Source organism: Staurois parvus, unplaced genomic scaffold, assembly GCF_062004578.1.
Source record: "Staurois parvus isolate SC_StPar_1 unplaced genomic scaffold, SC_StPar_1.0 ptg000321l, whole genome shotgun sequence".
NCBI lineage: Eukaryota > Metazoa > Chordata > Amphibia > Anura > Ranidae > Staurois > Staurois parvus.
In genome coordinates this window covers 882,930-901,508 of record NW_028318117.1, presented here as the reverse complement: position 1 = coordinate 901,508, position 18,579 = coordinate 882,930, and the positions used below count along the sequence as shown (strand labels likewise).

The 18,579-nt window shown below is 39.1% G+C and overlaps 1 protein-coding gene across 2 annotated transcripts in view; it reads left to right on the top strand.

The window, feature by feature from the left end:
• Positions 1 to 18,579, top strand: part of CUX1 (cut like homeobox 1) — a 459,567-nt gene that overhangs the window by 348,460 nt on the left and 92,528 nt on the right. For both annotated transcript variants that reach the window (XM_089683746.1, XM_089683747.1), the window contains exons 12-15: positions 6,473 to 6,531; positions 11,390 to 11,438; positions 12,681 to 12,777; positions 14,695 to 15,369. In XM_089683746.1, the coding sequence (XP_089539872.1) occupies positions 6,473 to 6,531; positions 11,390 to 11,438; positions 12,681 to 12,777; positions 14,695 to 15,369 (880 nt within the window). The remainder of the gene's footprint in view (positions 1 to 6,472; positions 6,532 to 11,389; positions 11,439 to 12,680; positions 12,778 to 14,694; positions 15,370 to 18,579) is intronic.

The following is an 18,579-nucleotide window of genomic DNA, read 5'->3' as shown; positions in this document are numbered from 1 at the left end:
GGTGCTTCAGAGTGTCTCCAAAGCTTCCACAGAAGTCTGTGACAAAGCCTGCTAACAGAACATGTAGCTTTTGAAGAGCTTTTGTTCAGTGTTAACTTTGCTTTGTTTTAAAGGTATTGCAGGTGTGAGATATCCCACGTCATCAGCAGTCACTTTTGGTTCATGTATGTGTGTGTGTGTGTATGTGTGTATATATATATATATATATATATATATACACACACACACACACACTGGAAGTGTCTGGTGCAAACGAAATATCTGCTGTGCAGTTTGAAGCAGCAGAAAGGTGAGCAGGATCTGGAGTGGAGCAACTAGCAGATGGCACACGTGGTGTACAACATGGGAAAGCTATAGTGGAAGCAGCTACCACACAGAGAGAAAGAGTTATGAGTGCAAAGGATCAGCAGAGCTGGGGGATCAGTGCAGAAGAATCTAGCAATGTCACGTGGTGCGCAGCATGGGAGCAATATAGCGGTAGGTGGGTGGGGACCGTAGAGAGAGAGAAGGATCAGCAAATCAGAGGATCATCAGAGCTGGGAAGTTACTGAGCAGGGGATCGGCAGAGATGGGGGTTACCACAGAGCTGGAAATCCACAAAGCTGGGGTTACTGCTGAGTTGGGCATCAGCAGAGCTGGGGGTACTACTGAGCAGGGGATCTGCTGAACAAGGGTACTAATAAGCTGGGGATCTGCTGAGCAGGGGTACTAATGAGCTGAAGATCTGCTGAATGGGTGTACTAGTGAGCAGAAGTTCTTCTGGGCCCCTTTAAAACAAATAGAAAATCAACACACACACAGGGCATTTTCCAAGCTTCATTAAAGCTTCAAAAGAAGCATGAAAAACACATAAAAAAGCATGTTGAAGCGGTAGGCGCTTTAATATGGGTCAAAGGCAAAGCAAGTGTAAATGAGCCCTATGTGCACTTTTCTTTTTTTTTTACAGGCATGATGCAGCATTTTGGCATGTGGTAGGAGTTTCATGCAATAAAGTAAACCCTGCATTTCAGTGCAAGGTCTACTGTCAGTAAACTGCTACTTAGACCTGGATTTCAGGTGTATATTGAAAAAAACATTTGTTACAGTGTTAATAGAAGAGTTAAAAGACCTGCTAAATTTTTTTGCTGTTGTGCATCACTGGGGAAATTTCCCTGACTTCCTTTCCCAGAGATGCAACAGAAAATTTGTGGAATCTTCCCAAGTTAGATGAATTACCCTCTTAGACACTTCTCCCTGGAACAGATTTATTCAATGGAAGATCCCTCACCTCTTGTTCTGATGTAAACTCAAGTTTTGGAATTTCTCTTTACTTGCCTTCTTGGCTCATCAGTAAAAATACAGGAGTGAATATTCCCAATGGGGGCAGCAATAAAAACTTGATAGAAAATGTGACCCTTTCTCACTCTATCCAAAAACCTAAATAAAAGGTTTCACCTAGATACACACTTTAAGGTAGAGCTATAGGCAAAACATTTTCTTTTCCTTTTGGATATAGTAAGGGAATGTTATAACCCCTGTCATATTTTTTTGCCATCTGTGTCCCATTGTGGAGATTTCCGTTCACTACCTGTCCCATAACCAAACAGAAAGTGATAGGAAACCCCTGCAAATTAAGAGAATTCCTTGGGGATCCCAGTGTCCCCCCTTGGAAAATTTCCCCTCTATTACTTTTCTGGGGGCAACCCAAAATTTGGGATTTTCTTTAACTTTCAATGATAATGGTAAACAGGACAAATAGAGAGGGAGAATCTCTCCCTAATGGGGACACAGTCAGCAATAGAAACTGATTGGTGTTCTAATGCCTCTAAACTCTATCCAAAATTTAAAAAAATGTTTTGGCTTTAGTTGTACTTTAATCCACATATACATTCATTGGAAAAAGATTTGCATTTGTCTTGAGATTAGCCTCTTGTATTAGCCCCAATAATTACCTATTTAGTTGCACTGGGAGAAGGACCAGCACCAGGAGCCCATCAGGGCTCTATCGCATACCACAGTGTTGTCATCTTAACACTGAATATGCTTAGAGAGCTGCTCCTTTATTTATTTATTTGTTTATTTTATTCTTTTTTACAACGTATATAACTGCAGTGTAGTGTAGAGGTAGGTCCGGAACCTGGCTGTCAGGGGCCTAGTTTACATAAGCACCTAACAGTATTCCCAATCTTTTGACAGGTAAAACTGTTTACTCTTTAAGCAAGACTGTAAAGGAAACTTATCAGCTATAGGTGTACTGTGATGGAATAAAAAAATAAGAATTCAGTGTGTTAGGTTGACTATGATGAGTAGTTGATACCAGGCAGTCGTTAATACAGTAGACTCTAAAGAAGACAAAATTTAGGTAAATCTGTTCATACTGTATATGACACAAGGTTTTATCATGTGTAGATGATTATAGTGATTTGGTATTAATAACTGGTAGGATGAACTGTCCCACAATCCATAACCCGTAAAAGAAAAAAAAAATAAATCTATATGATAATTACTTCCCTAAGAATATGAGCAGCCTTGTGTGGAATCTTACAGGCACAGGATATGTCTGTCCCGCTGAGCTTTTTAATTCTGATCCATGAGAAACAGATAGATAGTGATTTGCCTAAGGTCCCGAAAACAACAGATACCAGAAACAGGGAGATCAATTGTTTTTGATGCTTCTGGGGTCTGGCATACACTGAATCACTGATATTCATCACTGTAGGAGAAGCTCGGTGCTTTTGCTAGAGCTGTTATCAACCTGTTCCCTGCTACTGAGATATGTTATGTGTTGGAGAAACACCATTAACCTTATGTGCCCTGCAAAATACATTGCTGCAGTATAATGTGCATTTATTTACATGCATCTCAGATAATTCGGGACATCATGAAATTGTGCTCAATGAGACGTTCCTAATAGACTGTGGTTTTTGGATGTGCACACTAAAGCAAAACCTCTTGATCTGTGTGAGTCATTTATTCTCACCGACACGCATGGCTGGCCCACGCTTTGCATACGTCTACATCCTTTGATGGATGATGTCACCACAAATTTGTCTCGTGTTCCGGACATAAAATAAATTGCTGCCCTGACACTGTAACATGACTGCGGGAATGCAAATGCCAGGACAGCATTATATCAACATAACAAGGGTGATTTCTTCAACACAATAAGGATATATTCTCCCCTGGCATGCTTATTCATTAAGGCAAAGTCTAGTAACCCACAGGCACCTATCAGAATTAATATTTCACTGATCTGACTTTGCTAAACACAAATCTGATTAGCTGTTTTGAATGAGTGCTCATCTTCATTGCTTTTTGCTCTACTGTATTGAGGAAGCCCAAATTTGTAATATGCACTGTACACAGACAGGCACTCCGGTTCTACAGTAACATGACAAACAACATGTCTATGTTCCAAGAGCTAAAATGTGTATAAAATGTCTACGTTAAGGTATGTGTGCTATCCACAGAATCTGTTTGTTTGCACTGTTATTTGTATCAGACACGTCACTTCAGGAATCTGCTGGATACATCAGATGCAAATGGGGGGATTTAGTAAAAAAAGGTGCCACAGATTCTGGTGCTTCTATGCATAGTAACCAATCAGCTTCTAACTTCAGCTTGTTCAATTAAGCTGAAGCAATAAAATCTAGATACTGATTGGCTACCATGCTTCCAGATTGACTACCATGCACCAGTTTCTGTGTTCACCAGTTTTACTAAATGTCTCCCAAAGTGTTCTATAATTGGACAAGATGAAGCGCATCAAACCATTCCCCTCCCTCTCCACCTTGTCCATTCAGAGAACGCTTTTCATTTATTCAGAGCATGCAAAGCATTCTCTGAATAGTGCCTGTGCTGAGTGGCCAACCTCCTGTGTTCATAGTGCATCAGGCCAGCCGCTCAAAATGGGAACCTAGAGCAAGTGGAGATCACTGGGGTAGTGATGTCTACTTCAGTGATTTCCAGCTTCCAGGGGAATCATTTATACTCTAGTACTAAAGTTTTGGTAGTTCAGTCCTGATTGTAACTCCACATTCAGAAATGTCAAATGTGCTTGTATTTGGAGGGGTTTGGAAAGAACTAGAAAGTATGTCTATTCATTTTTTTTTATTTAAATTTGCTATCCAGGGCTCTATAAGAGAGATTTCTCCTCACTTCCTGTCCTATTGACAGTGGTTTACCAAGAAGTGGCGGTAAATCTTCAACAACAACATAGAAAAAAAAATTATTTTATTTAGTAGAGTGGGGAAGGCTGAAACCCTAAACCCTGTTTAATTGCCTCTGTGACCCCTGCAGTTTTTCCTTAAAGCGATAGTAAATGCTACAAAAATAAAATTCCAGTATCCCTGCAAGGTAATGGCATAATGTGCTAGTATGCATTGCACAGTACTAGCGCATTATAAAAGACTTATCTGTGAAGCAGAGCCCTTCAGTCACCGCTGACAGAGCTTCCATCTGCACTCCGTATTCCCTCTGGGTTCACAGGGTGCAGTCGTTTGAATGGCCGAGCGCTGATGGCGTCACTTCTGTGTGTGTTCATGGGAGCGTACTCCATATGCTGTCCCTTCAGAGTGTAGAGTGCATGTGGTGGTGACATCACCGGCTGAAAAACATGTGAGAATCTCCTAAACGGTGCACTGTTAGGAGATATTAACTTTACCTACAGATAAGCTTTACTATAAACTTACCTGTAGGTAAAAGTTGCAAATCAGAGTTTACCACTTCTTTCACCTTCTCTCTAGTAAAGCTGTTGTCACTGCTACTGTAAGTGATGAAAAATCTCTCTAATAGAGCCCTGATTTGTGGTAAAACTCAACAAGGGTTCTAATCCTTCTTTACTCAAAACTAGAAAAAAAGTTTAGGCCAGACATCAAGCATTTGTGCGAGATACCTACCACTTGCAAGGTGCTTTGGATTGCTTACCACACTGATCTTTGAAAGTACCTATATCTGGGCTTATATTAGGTTATTAAAAGAGAAGTATGGCCAAAGATTTTTTGACCATACTTTTCTTGTGGGTCACAAGAGTGTACTTACTTTTGCAATCCTGTGACCCAGAGTTGCCAACAGCAAGCTGTAGCTCACTATCAGCTGACATCAGAGTCACTTCAGGCTCTGGAAGGATCCTGACAATATTGTCTGGGTACACCCAGCTGCTTGAATGACAGCTGGCTCTGCCTTTCAGTTTGTCACTAAGAGCCGAAGCCCCTCTCTTCTGCCTGTCATTCCAGTGAGCTCTGGAGGAGCAGAGCAGAGAGTGGTAACTAACAGACCAAGTGATCAGCGGTCATGTGATCGCTCAGTTCTCAGGCTTAGAGCCTACTTGGGACAACTGCAGCATCACATCAATGCTGCAGCATAGAGGTATGTATGGATGTTTTGTGTTTTATTCATTCATATATATATATATATATATATATATATATATATATATACCCCAAAGCAGGGTCTCTGGATAGTAAACATGCACTGCTGGGATTTGTACGATACCTTCACATGTGCTGTATATCTATGCAAATCATTGACATAATCTATTTCCCTTTCCCTTCAAGATTTGTGTTTTTACCAGACTGTTGATCCTTTTTTTACATTTATTACATCAAAATAATTTGATCAATCTTGAAAGACTTGCCAGTAACAATCTACATACATGCTCCTGAATTGAAATCTATTAATGTGCTGCACGTTATGTGTAACAACTGCTCTTTAGCCACTGATGTCATTCTCTTTGTATATTAGGCAATTGTTCGGCTCTGTACGTTTTGGCACGTGAGCGGATTCCAGCTGAATGCCTTCACTTGCACCATTAAAATCACATTAACAATTTTCACATGGAAGTCATAGTGACAGTTGTTTGTTTGGTGTACTGTAACTTGTGGAACACTGTATGATATGATGATCAATTTCTCATACAGCCAGGGACTGGGATTTGCAGCTTTCGCGCAAATATGCAGTACTTCTCCACCGATATAAATACATGTAACTGTATATAGCATTAAAAGCTGAACTTCAGGCAAGAAGCCAGTGACACAAGCAGTAATAAAAATGTTTAGGTGTATTTCAAATGGTACATTGATCCCGAGGCCAAATACGAGTCTAAAAGAGAGCTATATATACAGTAGTTGGAACCCCCAAATGGTTGCTTGCTTCTGATATGGTAGATAGTGGCCCAGATCCCTTGTAAGGAAATTTCAAACTGCTACTGGGGTTTCTGGCTCTGCCTTGCCCCCTCTCCTGCCTCCTTATTGTCTGAAAAAGCCACACATTATAGTGATGTACCAGTGGCTAGGTGCCAGTTTTGGGTACAAGCCAAGAACCTTGGAGTTCTGCTATGGGGTCGCAGTGCTCTGCAATGTATTGAAGGCTGTAACATTTTTTTTTGGATAACCAATCTACTTTAACATGTGACATGGCACTGCCTATGATTTAATCTTCATTTTAAATCAGTTAAGCTGTATTATGTTAACTGGTGTTCTGAAAATGTTTGCAGCAACTTGAAGAAAAACTGAAAGGGCAGGCTGATTATGAAGAAATAAAGAAGGAGCTCAAGTAAGTGACTAACAGTGCAACTCTATTTTGTGCCCTTTCTATTGTCATTGAGAAGTGTCTGTACATTTAAGATTGTAGAATAAAATTAAGGCAAGCTGTAGTGAGAGATATATGAAGCCTGACATTGGCAACAGCATTTTGAAAGTGCTAGTTTCTATGGCTTTGGTCCTAATATGGTGTGTTGACATGGGGCACACATATAGCGAGATAAACCAGAATGTCTGATATGCATACACTTTCCAGATCAAACTTAGAAAGAACTGAAGCCAGAGTCGGTATTCTAGTCAAGCATCTAGCATTTTCAGAGGGCGATCAGCAATTGCAGTCCCTGTATATTTTTATGAGCACTTACTTTTAAGAATTAGGGCTGCACTCCCAGGGCCTGTTTATTCTTTTTGTTTTTGTGTTCCTCTGTGTGTAATTTTCTAATAGATATTTTCTATAAGCCTTAAAGGATAAGTTCACCTTCAGGAACATGTTACATTTTCCACCTGTTTTTAGGGTGGAACATGTAACATATTCCCACTCCTGCAGCCGCTCAGTGATCCACTGCCTCTATGTGACAGCAGTACGGGGAGAAGTTCCCCATACCAGCTGTTACTTTTTAAAAAGAGCGCGGCCAAGCGGGGCTCCACCCACACAGCCACATCATTCATTTACAGAGTTCTGTGAATGAGTGAACTACAGTGCCGACATCCTTTTGTGGCTGTTGGCTTGTAATTCTCAATGAACTACCACGGTGTTGTTGAGCACTATAGTAGTTAATTGATTCTTCCTGTCGGTGTGTAACAGTCTGCCTGTACGATGTATGGGCAGTCAGCTTACAATGACAATCTGCTGGAGTCCTGCATGGCACCAGCAATCTGCTAACCAGGCTCCTTTAATGGCAAATGTGCATGTATATCCTTTAAACGAACAGTTGTAAGTTTACTTATAAAATATTAATGAAATCTGTAGGTCTTTTTTACGTTTTCTTAATTTTTTTTTTTCTCCCTTCCTTTCCTGCGTCCTTAGATTACATTTTGTATTTCTACTTCCGTTTGGAATGGCTGACATGTACTTTGAAAATGTTCATTTTCTTATTGGATGATTGGCATGCTCTTCTCCTGGATTTTGCTAATAGATTAGGTTGCACACAGTTTATAAAATCATTAAGATAGTGCAGCCTAAAGCCTAGTACATGCGATCAGAAAATAATATGAAAAATATTTTTTTTCGAAGGAATCATACAATAATCTGATCATTAGTACACCAATTTTGTCCGACATTATTAGAAGGGAGAAACACAAAAAATTTTCTCCCACGTTACCAGATCGTACGATTTTTTTTTAATCAGTATTGTTTTTATCCAATAATACAAAACAAATACAATACAATGCATCACTTCTGCATTTTCAAACTGTCCTGCAAGAATTTTTGTAACTTGAGCAACCTCTTCATTTTCGATATGAGACTAGCATGCAAAAAAAACCCCAAAAAACAGACAATCATTTGTCCAATATTATTATCGTGTGTACGGGGCTTAACCTCTCAGGGACAGCGCTTTTGCTGCTATTCACTTGTATTCACTTTCACCATCAAAACACAAATATCAGCTCATTGTAAGGCCTGCATGGAGGCTGATTTTCCTGCTTCTTGAGCTCAGGGACAATAACTGACACTCTGGGTTGCTGGAGTAAGACTGATCTGTCAAACAAATGTTTAGTTTTCTTTGATGTAGAGGTAAGGCTGCATTATTATATAAAAAGTGGTGATTCAGATGGTGGCTGGTTCTCTTTAAACAGCAGTTTCAATGGAGGCCACAGACAGGGGAAGACTGTGAGATATGCAAGAAAAGTCTGACTGCCCTAAGGCAAGGCTGTTTGCTGCCTTGCTCAAAATATGACTACTTGGCTCAGCCAAGCCTGTTTATGCCTACAATGAAAGAAAGAGAGCATATAGTTCCAACATCACCTTATCTCAGGAAGGACGATTGCTGTCAAACAAGGTTTTCAACATGTTTTAATCTATAGAATGGATATACAGTACTTAAAATATGAAATGGTTTAATATCAATTCATACTTCTAATAGTAGTGCCCCTTTAAAAAAAGTAAGATATTTGTGCCAGCTTTTGGCTGACTTGAATATCATTGGCTTCAACTGTTTCATATGCTGTCCCAAAATGTAATATTACCGTCTGCATCTATTTTTTGCTTGCCTTTTCCCGGTGTTCTGCCTTCTTTACCAATCATTCTTCTTTTTATTTGACAAGTGCTTCCTGCAGCCATAAATCACTTTGTCCAAATTACATTTTGAGTGTTGAGAAAACAGTTTCTTTGCTCATAATGCACAATCACAAAGTTATGTTGCTGTCTCTGGCACACCAGCTTTGAGGATATGCTGCATACCCATTAGCAGTACTGTTCGAGGGAAAGCGTGCAATCATTTATTCTTTGTGTGCCATGTATGTAGTTTGATAAAAAGGAAAATATGAAATGTTTTCTGTGAGTACACCTTCTGAGTTATAATTGTTAGGTTTTGCCAGAAATTAATCTGATTTGGCTAGGACATATGTACAGTACTTGTTGCCTCTCCTTGTATGTATGGATTAAATAGATAATCTCTTTACTGGCTGTTAGCATGGCTGTTAGCATAAAATGCAAAGTAATTTGTAGATGAACTGCTGAGATAAAGTAAGGAATGGATATGGTCTTCTTCTAAAGAGTTATTTTCGTAAAGCAGCTAATTAAAAAGAAAAGGAATAAACCAATTAATAAACTAATTACATGTGGTTAACAAGCGTAAAAATACCTCTTGAAAAGCTGTCCCTGCTTTCAAACCGTGCAGCCACTGAGCAGTAATTCAGTCTGAAATTTTAGAGCCAGAACAATTTACATTCAAGATTGCCTGACCTGCTAAACCCTGCCGACTCCTTCTCCCATCTGCGACACTGCAGCTTTTTCAGATCTGTCCATGGTCTCAACACCAAAAGATTTTGAGAGGTACAATGCTTCAAGATACTTCTCTGCGCAAGAACAGCAACCCATCATAACCAATCAATATACTGTGCTGAATGCAGATGCGTTCTGATTGGTTGCGCTAAATTGCTGCATTTTATAATAAGAACCATTTATTAAATGGGCTCAATGAAATTTGAGAAAACTGATAGATGTGCTGTGAAAAGCCACTATCACTGTGCTACATGACTAAGCAGGAAGCACAGCATGCACACTTTATGTAATAAGCAGGTTTTGCTGTCTGGTGCTATGAGGTTTAATAGAAGCTGCTGCTACTCACAAAGGTTGTGCTGCTTGCCCCTTCTGTCCTCTCCTTTATTCACAGAACTCATCCTAATACTATCACACAGTGAATCACCTGTTAATGGAGGGAGGAGTTGAATGACAGCATGTCCACCTTCATTCACAGAATGTGAAGCACTGTGTAATAGTAGTAAGATGAGTTCTATGAATGGTGGAGAGGGCAGGAGGGGATGAGCCAGAAGCACAACTTTTGTGAGTAGAAGCAGCCTTTAACATTACAATGATGGAAGACAGCAGCTCAGGGCAAAATCCAGTAGCAGTGAAGACACTGGAAGATTTTTATTAGAAGCAACCACCTGCAGTTAATGCCTGTACACAAAAACAACTAAAGGTTTTGGTGCTTTATCCCATCAACAAAAAATAAATAAACTTACAAAATGTCGTTGTTTTGAAGCTTTATTCATCCCTTCCATTGCACCAGGAGCTGTAATTTCATGGCTCACCCACAGTGCTGTCAACAGGCAAAATCTGGTATTGCAGGTCAGCCAATCTGACCTAGTGATGCTCCATGATCTCTTTAAATAGTCACATTTTACTTAAACAAGAAAAAGCACAAGGGCAAAGGTCACAGTATTTCTTACAAACGTGTCTCCTTGTTTCTACATGGAGATGTCAGAAGAAGCTGTAAATGTTTTATTTATGCTGAAAAGCCTTTACCTTCTACCACATTCAGCCTAATTTATAGTATATTCATACTACGGCCCCATGCACACTGGAAGTGTTTACAGCTGTTGTTTTGGGCAACAGGGTTTTTTTTTTACAGCCAGTAAACTCCCCAGCATGTTATTCTATGTGTCCATGCACACATTGGCTTTTATCAGTGTGTTTTGGCAGGGGCGTTTTCAGGCTGGGAAAAAAACAAGACTACTGCGTTTGAAGAGGAGTTATTCAGCTATAAAAACGGTCTAATGCTGGAAAAAAACACATCTATCCAGTGTTTGAGTGTTTTTGAGCCTCAAGCTTTTGTGGGAGTATAGTTGTGCTAAAAACGCTAAAAAACATTAATGCAAGACCGCTAAACAAAAATCGTGTTTTTAATGCTGCATTCTACAGCTAACACTACTGCCATTTTTAGAACTTCCAGTTTGCATGAGGCCTACATGTTACATTGAGGAATTCTTACAAACCATGGACTCATGTATTCCCACACAATCTGGTTCTTTCATAGAGTCTTTAGGAGGAGGATCTTTGAAAAATAATGGTGTTATTTAACTATGACTGTTATGCAAATCTAACTCCCTTGCAGCTACACTAACAAATATATACACTTTCTGACAGCTTTAAATGTTATATCCTTATTAACATTTAATTTTATGCCACAATGTGGCCTGCTGGGAATGAGATATGCATTATTTAAATGACCCATAAGAAAGATGTATTTTATCTGGGGACAGATGAGTGTTGTGATTCATTATCTGATTATTGTGATGCAGAGGCAGTTAAGAAAGTTACCAAGAGTTGTCCTTTCAGCAGTGTTGGAAACCGGGAGGGTGATGCTCTGGATGTTTATTGGAAATGGGGACTTAGGACAATAAATTCTCTTTGTTGCTTTTTTCAGCATTCTGAAGTCCATGGAGTTTTCCCAATCTGAAGGACCAGGCGGTCAGGTATTGTACATCTTGTTTTCCAGAACTGTGCAGAATTTAGGCTGCATCTGAAATGCAAACTATCTGTGCTGCCTCACAGCCAACCAGCGTGGATTTTATTTTTGTTGTTAAATGTTCCACTTCATATCATTGCTGATTGGAATCTGACTGCTTGTTCTTAGCTGCTCAGTTCATTGTAGGGGCAAAACACAAGCTGTTGTGGATTTTTTTTTTCTGATGTGCTTTTGTGAAGCCTCTGTAATTCAGCTTTTGAATATAGCATTGAAATATTAAGCACAATATTTACTTGTGGTAGTTGCTTTTACTATGATCGCTTTTATTTGTTTGTACAAGTCAATTGAAAGACATGTATTAATGCAAGTCTTTTTTTTTTTTTAAGTGTACACTCTTATTTCAGAAATTTTGATAAATGAGGCCATTTTGGTTTGTCACATTGGTACATATTTTTGACAGTCTTCAGAAAGGAACACTATCTCATGTGTTTTATAAAATATGCTTCTGAAAGGAATAAGAAAGCATGCAAAATTCCACATTGGTGTAGTACAACCAAGAAAATATTGGTAGTGCTTTAATAAATCTGAGAAAATAGTGTCTGTGTTGTCTGACATACTTAAAAACCAGACAAAATTAGCAACAAGACACTTGATTGATTATAATCAGCAACAAATACACTTTTACTCCAGCCCTGCTCCATGTTATATATTTCAAATTTTATTTGTATGAATTTAGTTTATTGGCAGGCATTATTATTAAATCACAAAATAAATTGTTCATAATTCTGATAAAAATTGGCAGCTGAATTGTGATTGACGTCTGTGAGCAGCATATGGTTTTTTTTTCCTGCTGTGTTTACCATCCAAATATGCATTTATATTTTATATTACTGGGACTTTGTTTATTTGTGAGACTTTAGAAAAAGTAGTGAGGTAGTTTCATCTGTGTTTGCAAAAAAATGTGAAAACAATTGGGGACATTTTAAAGACAAGGACAAGCCGGTAACTGGTATCTTCTGTTCTCATAGAAGAACATGAATTTTTTTTGACAGTCTCTAAACTCACAGAACACTATATTACAGGGCATTGCTCTTTTGAATAACACACACTTCAGAAAAATACAAATTCTTTGACAGTTAAAAAATATACATCCAGTTTCCAGCTTGCTTTTGTGTTCTTACTGTGCCTCGATTCCTCTAATTGTATTGTGGTTTTTGATCAGTTCATTTTCATTGGCTGTATTATTTAGGATGCATCGAAACCATTGGAGGTTTTGTTGCTGGAAAAGAACCGCTCCCTGCAGTCGGAGAACGCCACGCTGCGAATTAGCAACAGTGACCTGAGCGGTAAGTTTGTTTTGCTGACTTGAGTAAGTGACAAAAATGAATGTGCTGTGGAAAGCAGTGTTGGAGACACCTGACAGCAAGATTAATGAACAACGCAATCTGCGAGTATTGTTTGACTTGTAAAAGGTGTAAGCGGAAGAATAGAACACATTTTGGAGACCTTGTTGGCACTGCTTAAATAAAAAGACTAATTACTTTTAGGTAATGACAGCTTTGCAAGGTATCATGGTAGAACATTACAGACCTATTTCCCCCCAATGTTTTATGGGGAAGATGTGTAAACAGAAAAAATATGTTAAAACATTTCAATAGCCTTTTTAGCTATTTAAAGAAACATTTCATTTCAACCGAAAAGCAGACTTCTGCTTCAGAATTGCCATGCATTAACTTTGTGGGGTTCCTGTTTTTCACACTCAGCCAGCACCAGTGATCTTGTCACTGTTTTCCATGTCTGGGTAGAAGAAATTTCTATTCTTAGCTTAACAATTCTAGTCTGCGGAGCTTCCAGCTTACAAAATTTTTTTTAAAGTGTACAGAAAGCGTTAAGCAGCTTTCACAAAGGCCTTTGAGTGCCCTTTGGCTCCAGTCTAGGGGTGACTTTAATTGGCGCATCCGCTGTAGCTTTAGCAAGCTGTAGCCAGCTTTTAGCAAGTACTGTAAAATGACCGGGCAGACCCTTGTTACATGCCTGCCAAACATGATGTTCTTCAGAATGTCGTTCCAGCTAGAATGAAGTGATGCCTTTGAATACATGGATTAAAAGTGGCAAATCCATCACTTAGAACTTCTGGGGGATGGCTTTGGTTTAGCTTCACTTAAATGCTGAGTTCCAGAACTAGCTCCTGTCTTCTGCTTGACTGATAACTGGTGCAATTCACATATGGTCAGGAGTTTGTTTTCCTTTTCACTGTAGAAAAGGGAACAGCCCTTGACTGATCTTGCAGAGGTTGGCCAACGTGTGGTAAAATGATCTGTATGCCATGACAAGAGCTTCTGATGATCAAACTCTTTTTTTTTCCTCTGTTGTTATTCCTTTCCTGAATATATCTAGGGTTTTGATTGTCTTGTATGTGGCCACCTCAGTATTAATTTTTTGTATATGGCCAACCAAATAATAATTGCTCTCATAGCAGTGGCTTGTTGATTAGGAGGATTCGCTTCAGCTGAGACTTTCAGGCTAATAATCAAATTACACCTCTGTGTTATTACACTAATGAGACTGAAGCATGGGTCTTCTTTCAAATTAGAACAGTGCTAAATAAACCAGTTGTATTTTTTAGAATCTACCATTGACTGAGTCCCAGAAAGTGAGAGAGACTCACTGTAAATAGCTGATTAATGTACCTGACCTGATTTTTGACCAGTTTCTGTGTTTTACAGTTTGCTAAAATTTCTTAAATGTGTGGTTTAACCTGTAAATGAAAATATCTATCGTTATTATCTTTCTTATTTGAGTACTCCACTGATTTCATAGATATGTGGTATGGTTTATTAGCGGTATTTGTGGCAATTGACAATAAGATATTGGTTTCCTATAGAATGCATGGCTAGGCTCCTTTCAAGTGTAAATGTTTGCTGTGGGCCACTCAATCGATTGTGTATGCAATAAGCTTATGTTATTGTTGAGAATTGTATTGTTTGTATGACACAGTGATCTGTACTGAAGAGGTGAAGTGCAATAATTTGTCTTAGGAATTCTCCAGGCTGCAACAAACTGTACAAGAAAGGTACAAACATGAAATGCATGTTGTTTGTTTTGGGGGCCTTGTTCGGCTTACTGCAAATTCAATTTAAAAACCTAATTGGCCCTCTTTAAAAGAAAATGCACTTTTTCACTGTGGGGCAAACATTGCGTTTTTATCTTGGTTTTTCCCTTTTTAATCCCCCATAATGCATTATGTTTGACCTTTCTTGTAGGGTCAGCCAGGAGAAAAGGGAAAGACCAGCATGAAACTCAGCGCCCTGCAACCTTGCCGGCCTCCCCTCCCTCTCAGTTGCTCCGCAATGCAGGGGAGCAGGCTTCCAATACTAATGGTACACACAAGTTCTCACCAACGGGTTTAAACCAAGACTTTTTCAGCTTATCCATTGCAAGCCCTTCTTTGCCCTTGGCCTCCACTGGGAAATTTGCACTAAATTCACTTCTCCAGCGACAGCTTATGCAGTCCTTCTACTCCAAGACAATGCAGGAAGCAGGAAGCACAAGCATGCTTTTCTCAACAGGTCACTTCAGCACAAACTCCATATCTTCCCAAAGTCCACTGCAGCAGCCAAGCCCGGATGTAAATGGCATGGCTCCTTCACCGAGCCAGTCCGAGAGCGCTGGAAGCGTCTCAGAAGGTGAAGAAATAGACACTGCAGAAATTGCACGCCAAGTAAAAGAGCAGTTGATCAAGCACAATATTGGGCAACGTATCTTTGGACATTATGTACTGGGATTATCACAAGGGTCTGTGAGCGAGATCCTGGCCAGGCCCAAACCTTGGAATAAATTAACTGTACGAGGGAAGGAGCCTTTCCACAAGATGAAGCAGTTCCTGTCTGATGAGCAGAACATCCTTGCACTACGGAGTATACAAGGCCGACAAAGAGGTGGGTGCCACTTGTTTTTCTTACACTTTGTGTAGTGTTTATTTATTGCATATCACAGCTTTAGAATCTTTTCATTCCTCAGTCATCACTTTCATATCCACTGACACAAGACTAGTGGTTCATTTTCAATTTTGTTGAAGGTAATATCACATCTACATTTAGGGTATAAAAACAACATTGGAGATGTATTTTTGATTTTCAGGACGTGATCATGAAGCAAAATACATGAGAGAGAAGCTTCAGATGGTTAAACCTTTTGAGCTTGACTGAAAGTGTAATAACTTCTGAAGGTTATTATACCTTTGTAAGAGTCAGATAACAGTCCTTTCCTTCTGCCGCTTCTCAAACAGATATTTTGGTTTCTGGTAGGTTTTATTTAGGGACAACAGATTTGTGTGCTGGTACTATAAGACTTTCAATGGAAGGGATATATGACTGTTGCAGTAATTTGCACTCAAAATGAATCACACAGGATTTTTCTCATGGGTGTGCAGGCCCCTTTTCTTGGTGCCATGTACTGTATCCTGTGACCGGGCTGTTACCAAGGGGCTACAAGTTGAACATGTTACCATGGGGCTTCATTGGACAGTGATCACTCGCTGAAACTGTGATTCCTGATATGTTTCTATCTGATGAATTAGCAGAGGAATGGATCATTTTGTAACTGATGTAAGAAAAAAAAAAGAAAATGTAGAAAAAAAAGCTAAAGCCTTCTGAGCTGATGCACCAATTATGGCCTTAGGCATCTCTCGGTCATGAAAGGTTTATAACTGTCAACTGTGAAGGCCAAAGTATTGTACAACATTAATGTTATGTAACTTCTGAGACCCTCCAAATGACTTCGGCATGCTTACAGGTTTATGCTTAAATCTTCTGATTATACCTGAAACAGGACCCATATTCAATAAGGCTAAGAGCAATGACCCCTAGCAACCATTTAACACTCACCTCTTACCATTGTGACAGTTGTGGAAATGTGTCTGCTTGCTGGGAGTTAATGCTGACTATTGCATTTTGCACAGCATCCTCATAATAAGCTTGCATTGTTTTACAAGTCAAAATGTAGTGTGATGGCATTTACATACGCCTATACATTGTTCTACACCCACTTGTTTGCATCTTCCTATAGATAGTCACCTCGCTTACACAACAGTTCTGTACATATTTAGTTACTGACCCAACTTACATGTCCTCTGCCATGTTAGATTTTGTGTTCCTTATATAGAGATACAAATAGCAGTAAGCAGTTGGATCAGTAATCTTCTGTAATTAGGTAAATTAGGCATTTCCAGTTTAAATACAATCCTCCGAACGCTGGTGGGGTTAATTGATTTTGATATTCTCCTCCAATCACATGGATTGGCATGCACAGAGAGCATAGCAGCGCCAGATGTATCCTGCTTATAGATCAAAGGGTTTCCATAGACAAAACATTGCAGTAACATATTAAATTTCCTATGAAAAGACCTTTGACATATCCACCATAAACATAAATGGTGCATGTTGTGCTAGCAAGACATAGCTAAGAATATCACACTACTTTTCCACTGTTATTTGACTTGCAGTTCAGATGGGTGATTCATTACCAGGCCCATCGATCTACCTATATGATTTTGACGTGCTCAATTCTCTATATGTGGCAATTACTACTAAAAGCTGCCTGCAAACATTTTATAACTAACGACTATACACGGGCTTTATCAGGTGAACTTTCTATAATATCTCCAATAAAATAAGCAAAATAAAAGGTCTATGGATACCTTCTAACCCCACCAGTATCAGAACTAACAAAATGTCCTGGCTTCATTTTTCAGTATAAGAACAGAACCTGGAGACAAAAGTCTTGTATGGATATTTAATGCAGCCACAGTCTACGTAGCCTGTCTACAGTCTATACAGGCAACGAATACAGTATATAGAATATCTGTTTAAGCTAATTAATGCCATGTCTCTTAGAAAGGAATATGTTGTTAAATCCTTACATGAATCCACTTTTAGCGTTTGATATGGTCTAATAAATGTACAGCTATGAGGCTGCTGTAAACACCTTAATAGGTTGTTCTACCCAAAATTAAGATTCAAGTTTTTGGTAGATGCATGCGAGTTAAACCACTTTTTCTTATATCTCTTGGGGAGTCTATCTGTAATTTTTGAAAATGTATTTTTATAATAAGGATGCATCCAGAAGTGCCTGAACACAGAGAGGGGTGGAAACACCCAAAACTCTCAGGTGTCTGGAATTATGAGAGGAAGAGCTCATTGTTCCTAGATATATAATAATCTGACGCAGACTCAGCCTAACAAGCTCCAGATATAATCAAGCATCACTTTTGGGAATCAATTCTTTAACGCACAGCTGCTCCCAATAAGCACCAAAAAAAGACCATCCTAAAATATAGGCATTTTCACCTATGTACATGTGTGTTGGCAATTGAGATATATAAATATATATATATCTTCTGTGTGTACACATGTGTGTTACTTTACTGGGGGTCCTTTCACAAAGGCTTTCTGATCAGGCAAACCTGATCGGAAGTTCCATGCACCTCCACGGGGCAGGCTGGTGTAAATGGACTTGTGTCCATTTACACCCGCCTACCTCTGAGTCTGTCCAGGTCCAGACATAAAAGCAATGGCTTGGAGGCAGCCCAGTGTAAATTGACACAAGTATGTTTACATCTGGCCGTAAATGGACACATTTTACATCAGGCCACTTATATAAATGCAGACATAAACTGAACAGGCTCAGAATAAAGTGGCTCCTTGTGAAAATGCCCTAGCTCTTTCAAGCCTTACTTCTAGGCTTATTTGGTAAAGCTTTTCAGATTTTCAGAGAAGTTACAATGTACAAAAGACAATAGCAACCAATGATATATTCATTTACACCAGTGAAAGGTGGGGCATGATTTGTTGCTAATGGTTACTGAAATGTGTACATTGCTCTTTGCCTTACTGAATAAACCATTATGTTGGAGACAATAACTAGTGTTTATAGAAAGGACTAAGCTGGCAACACACCAGTTAGATCTTTGTAGCAGATCTAGTATGTTAAATCAGCAATATTTACTGGTAATGGAATAGTGCAACAGCCAACCTAAACAGTTTATTCAAATACTATAGAATAGTTAAACCCTCACATTGAATTTCTGCTATTAAAAGAGAAATATTGCCAAAGCATTTGTGTCCATACTTTTCTTGTGGGTCACAGGC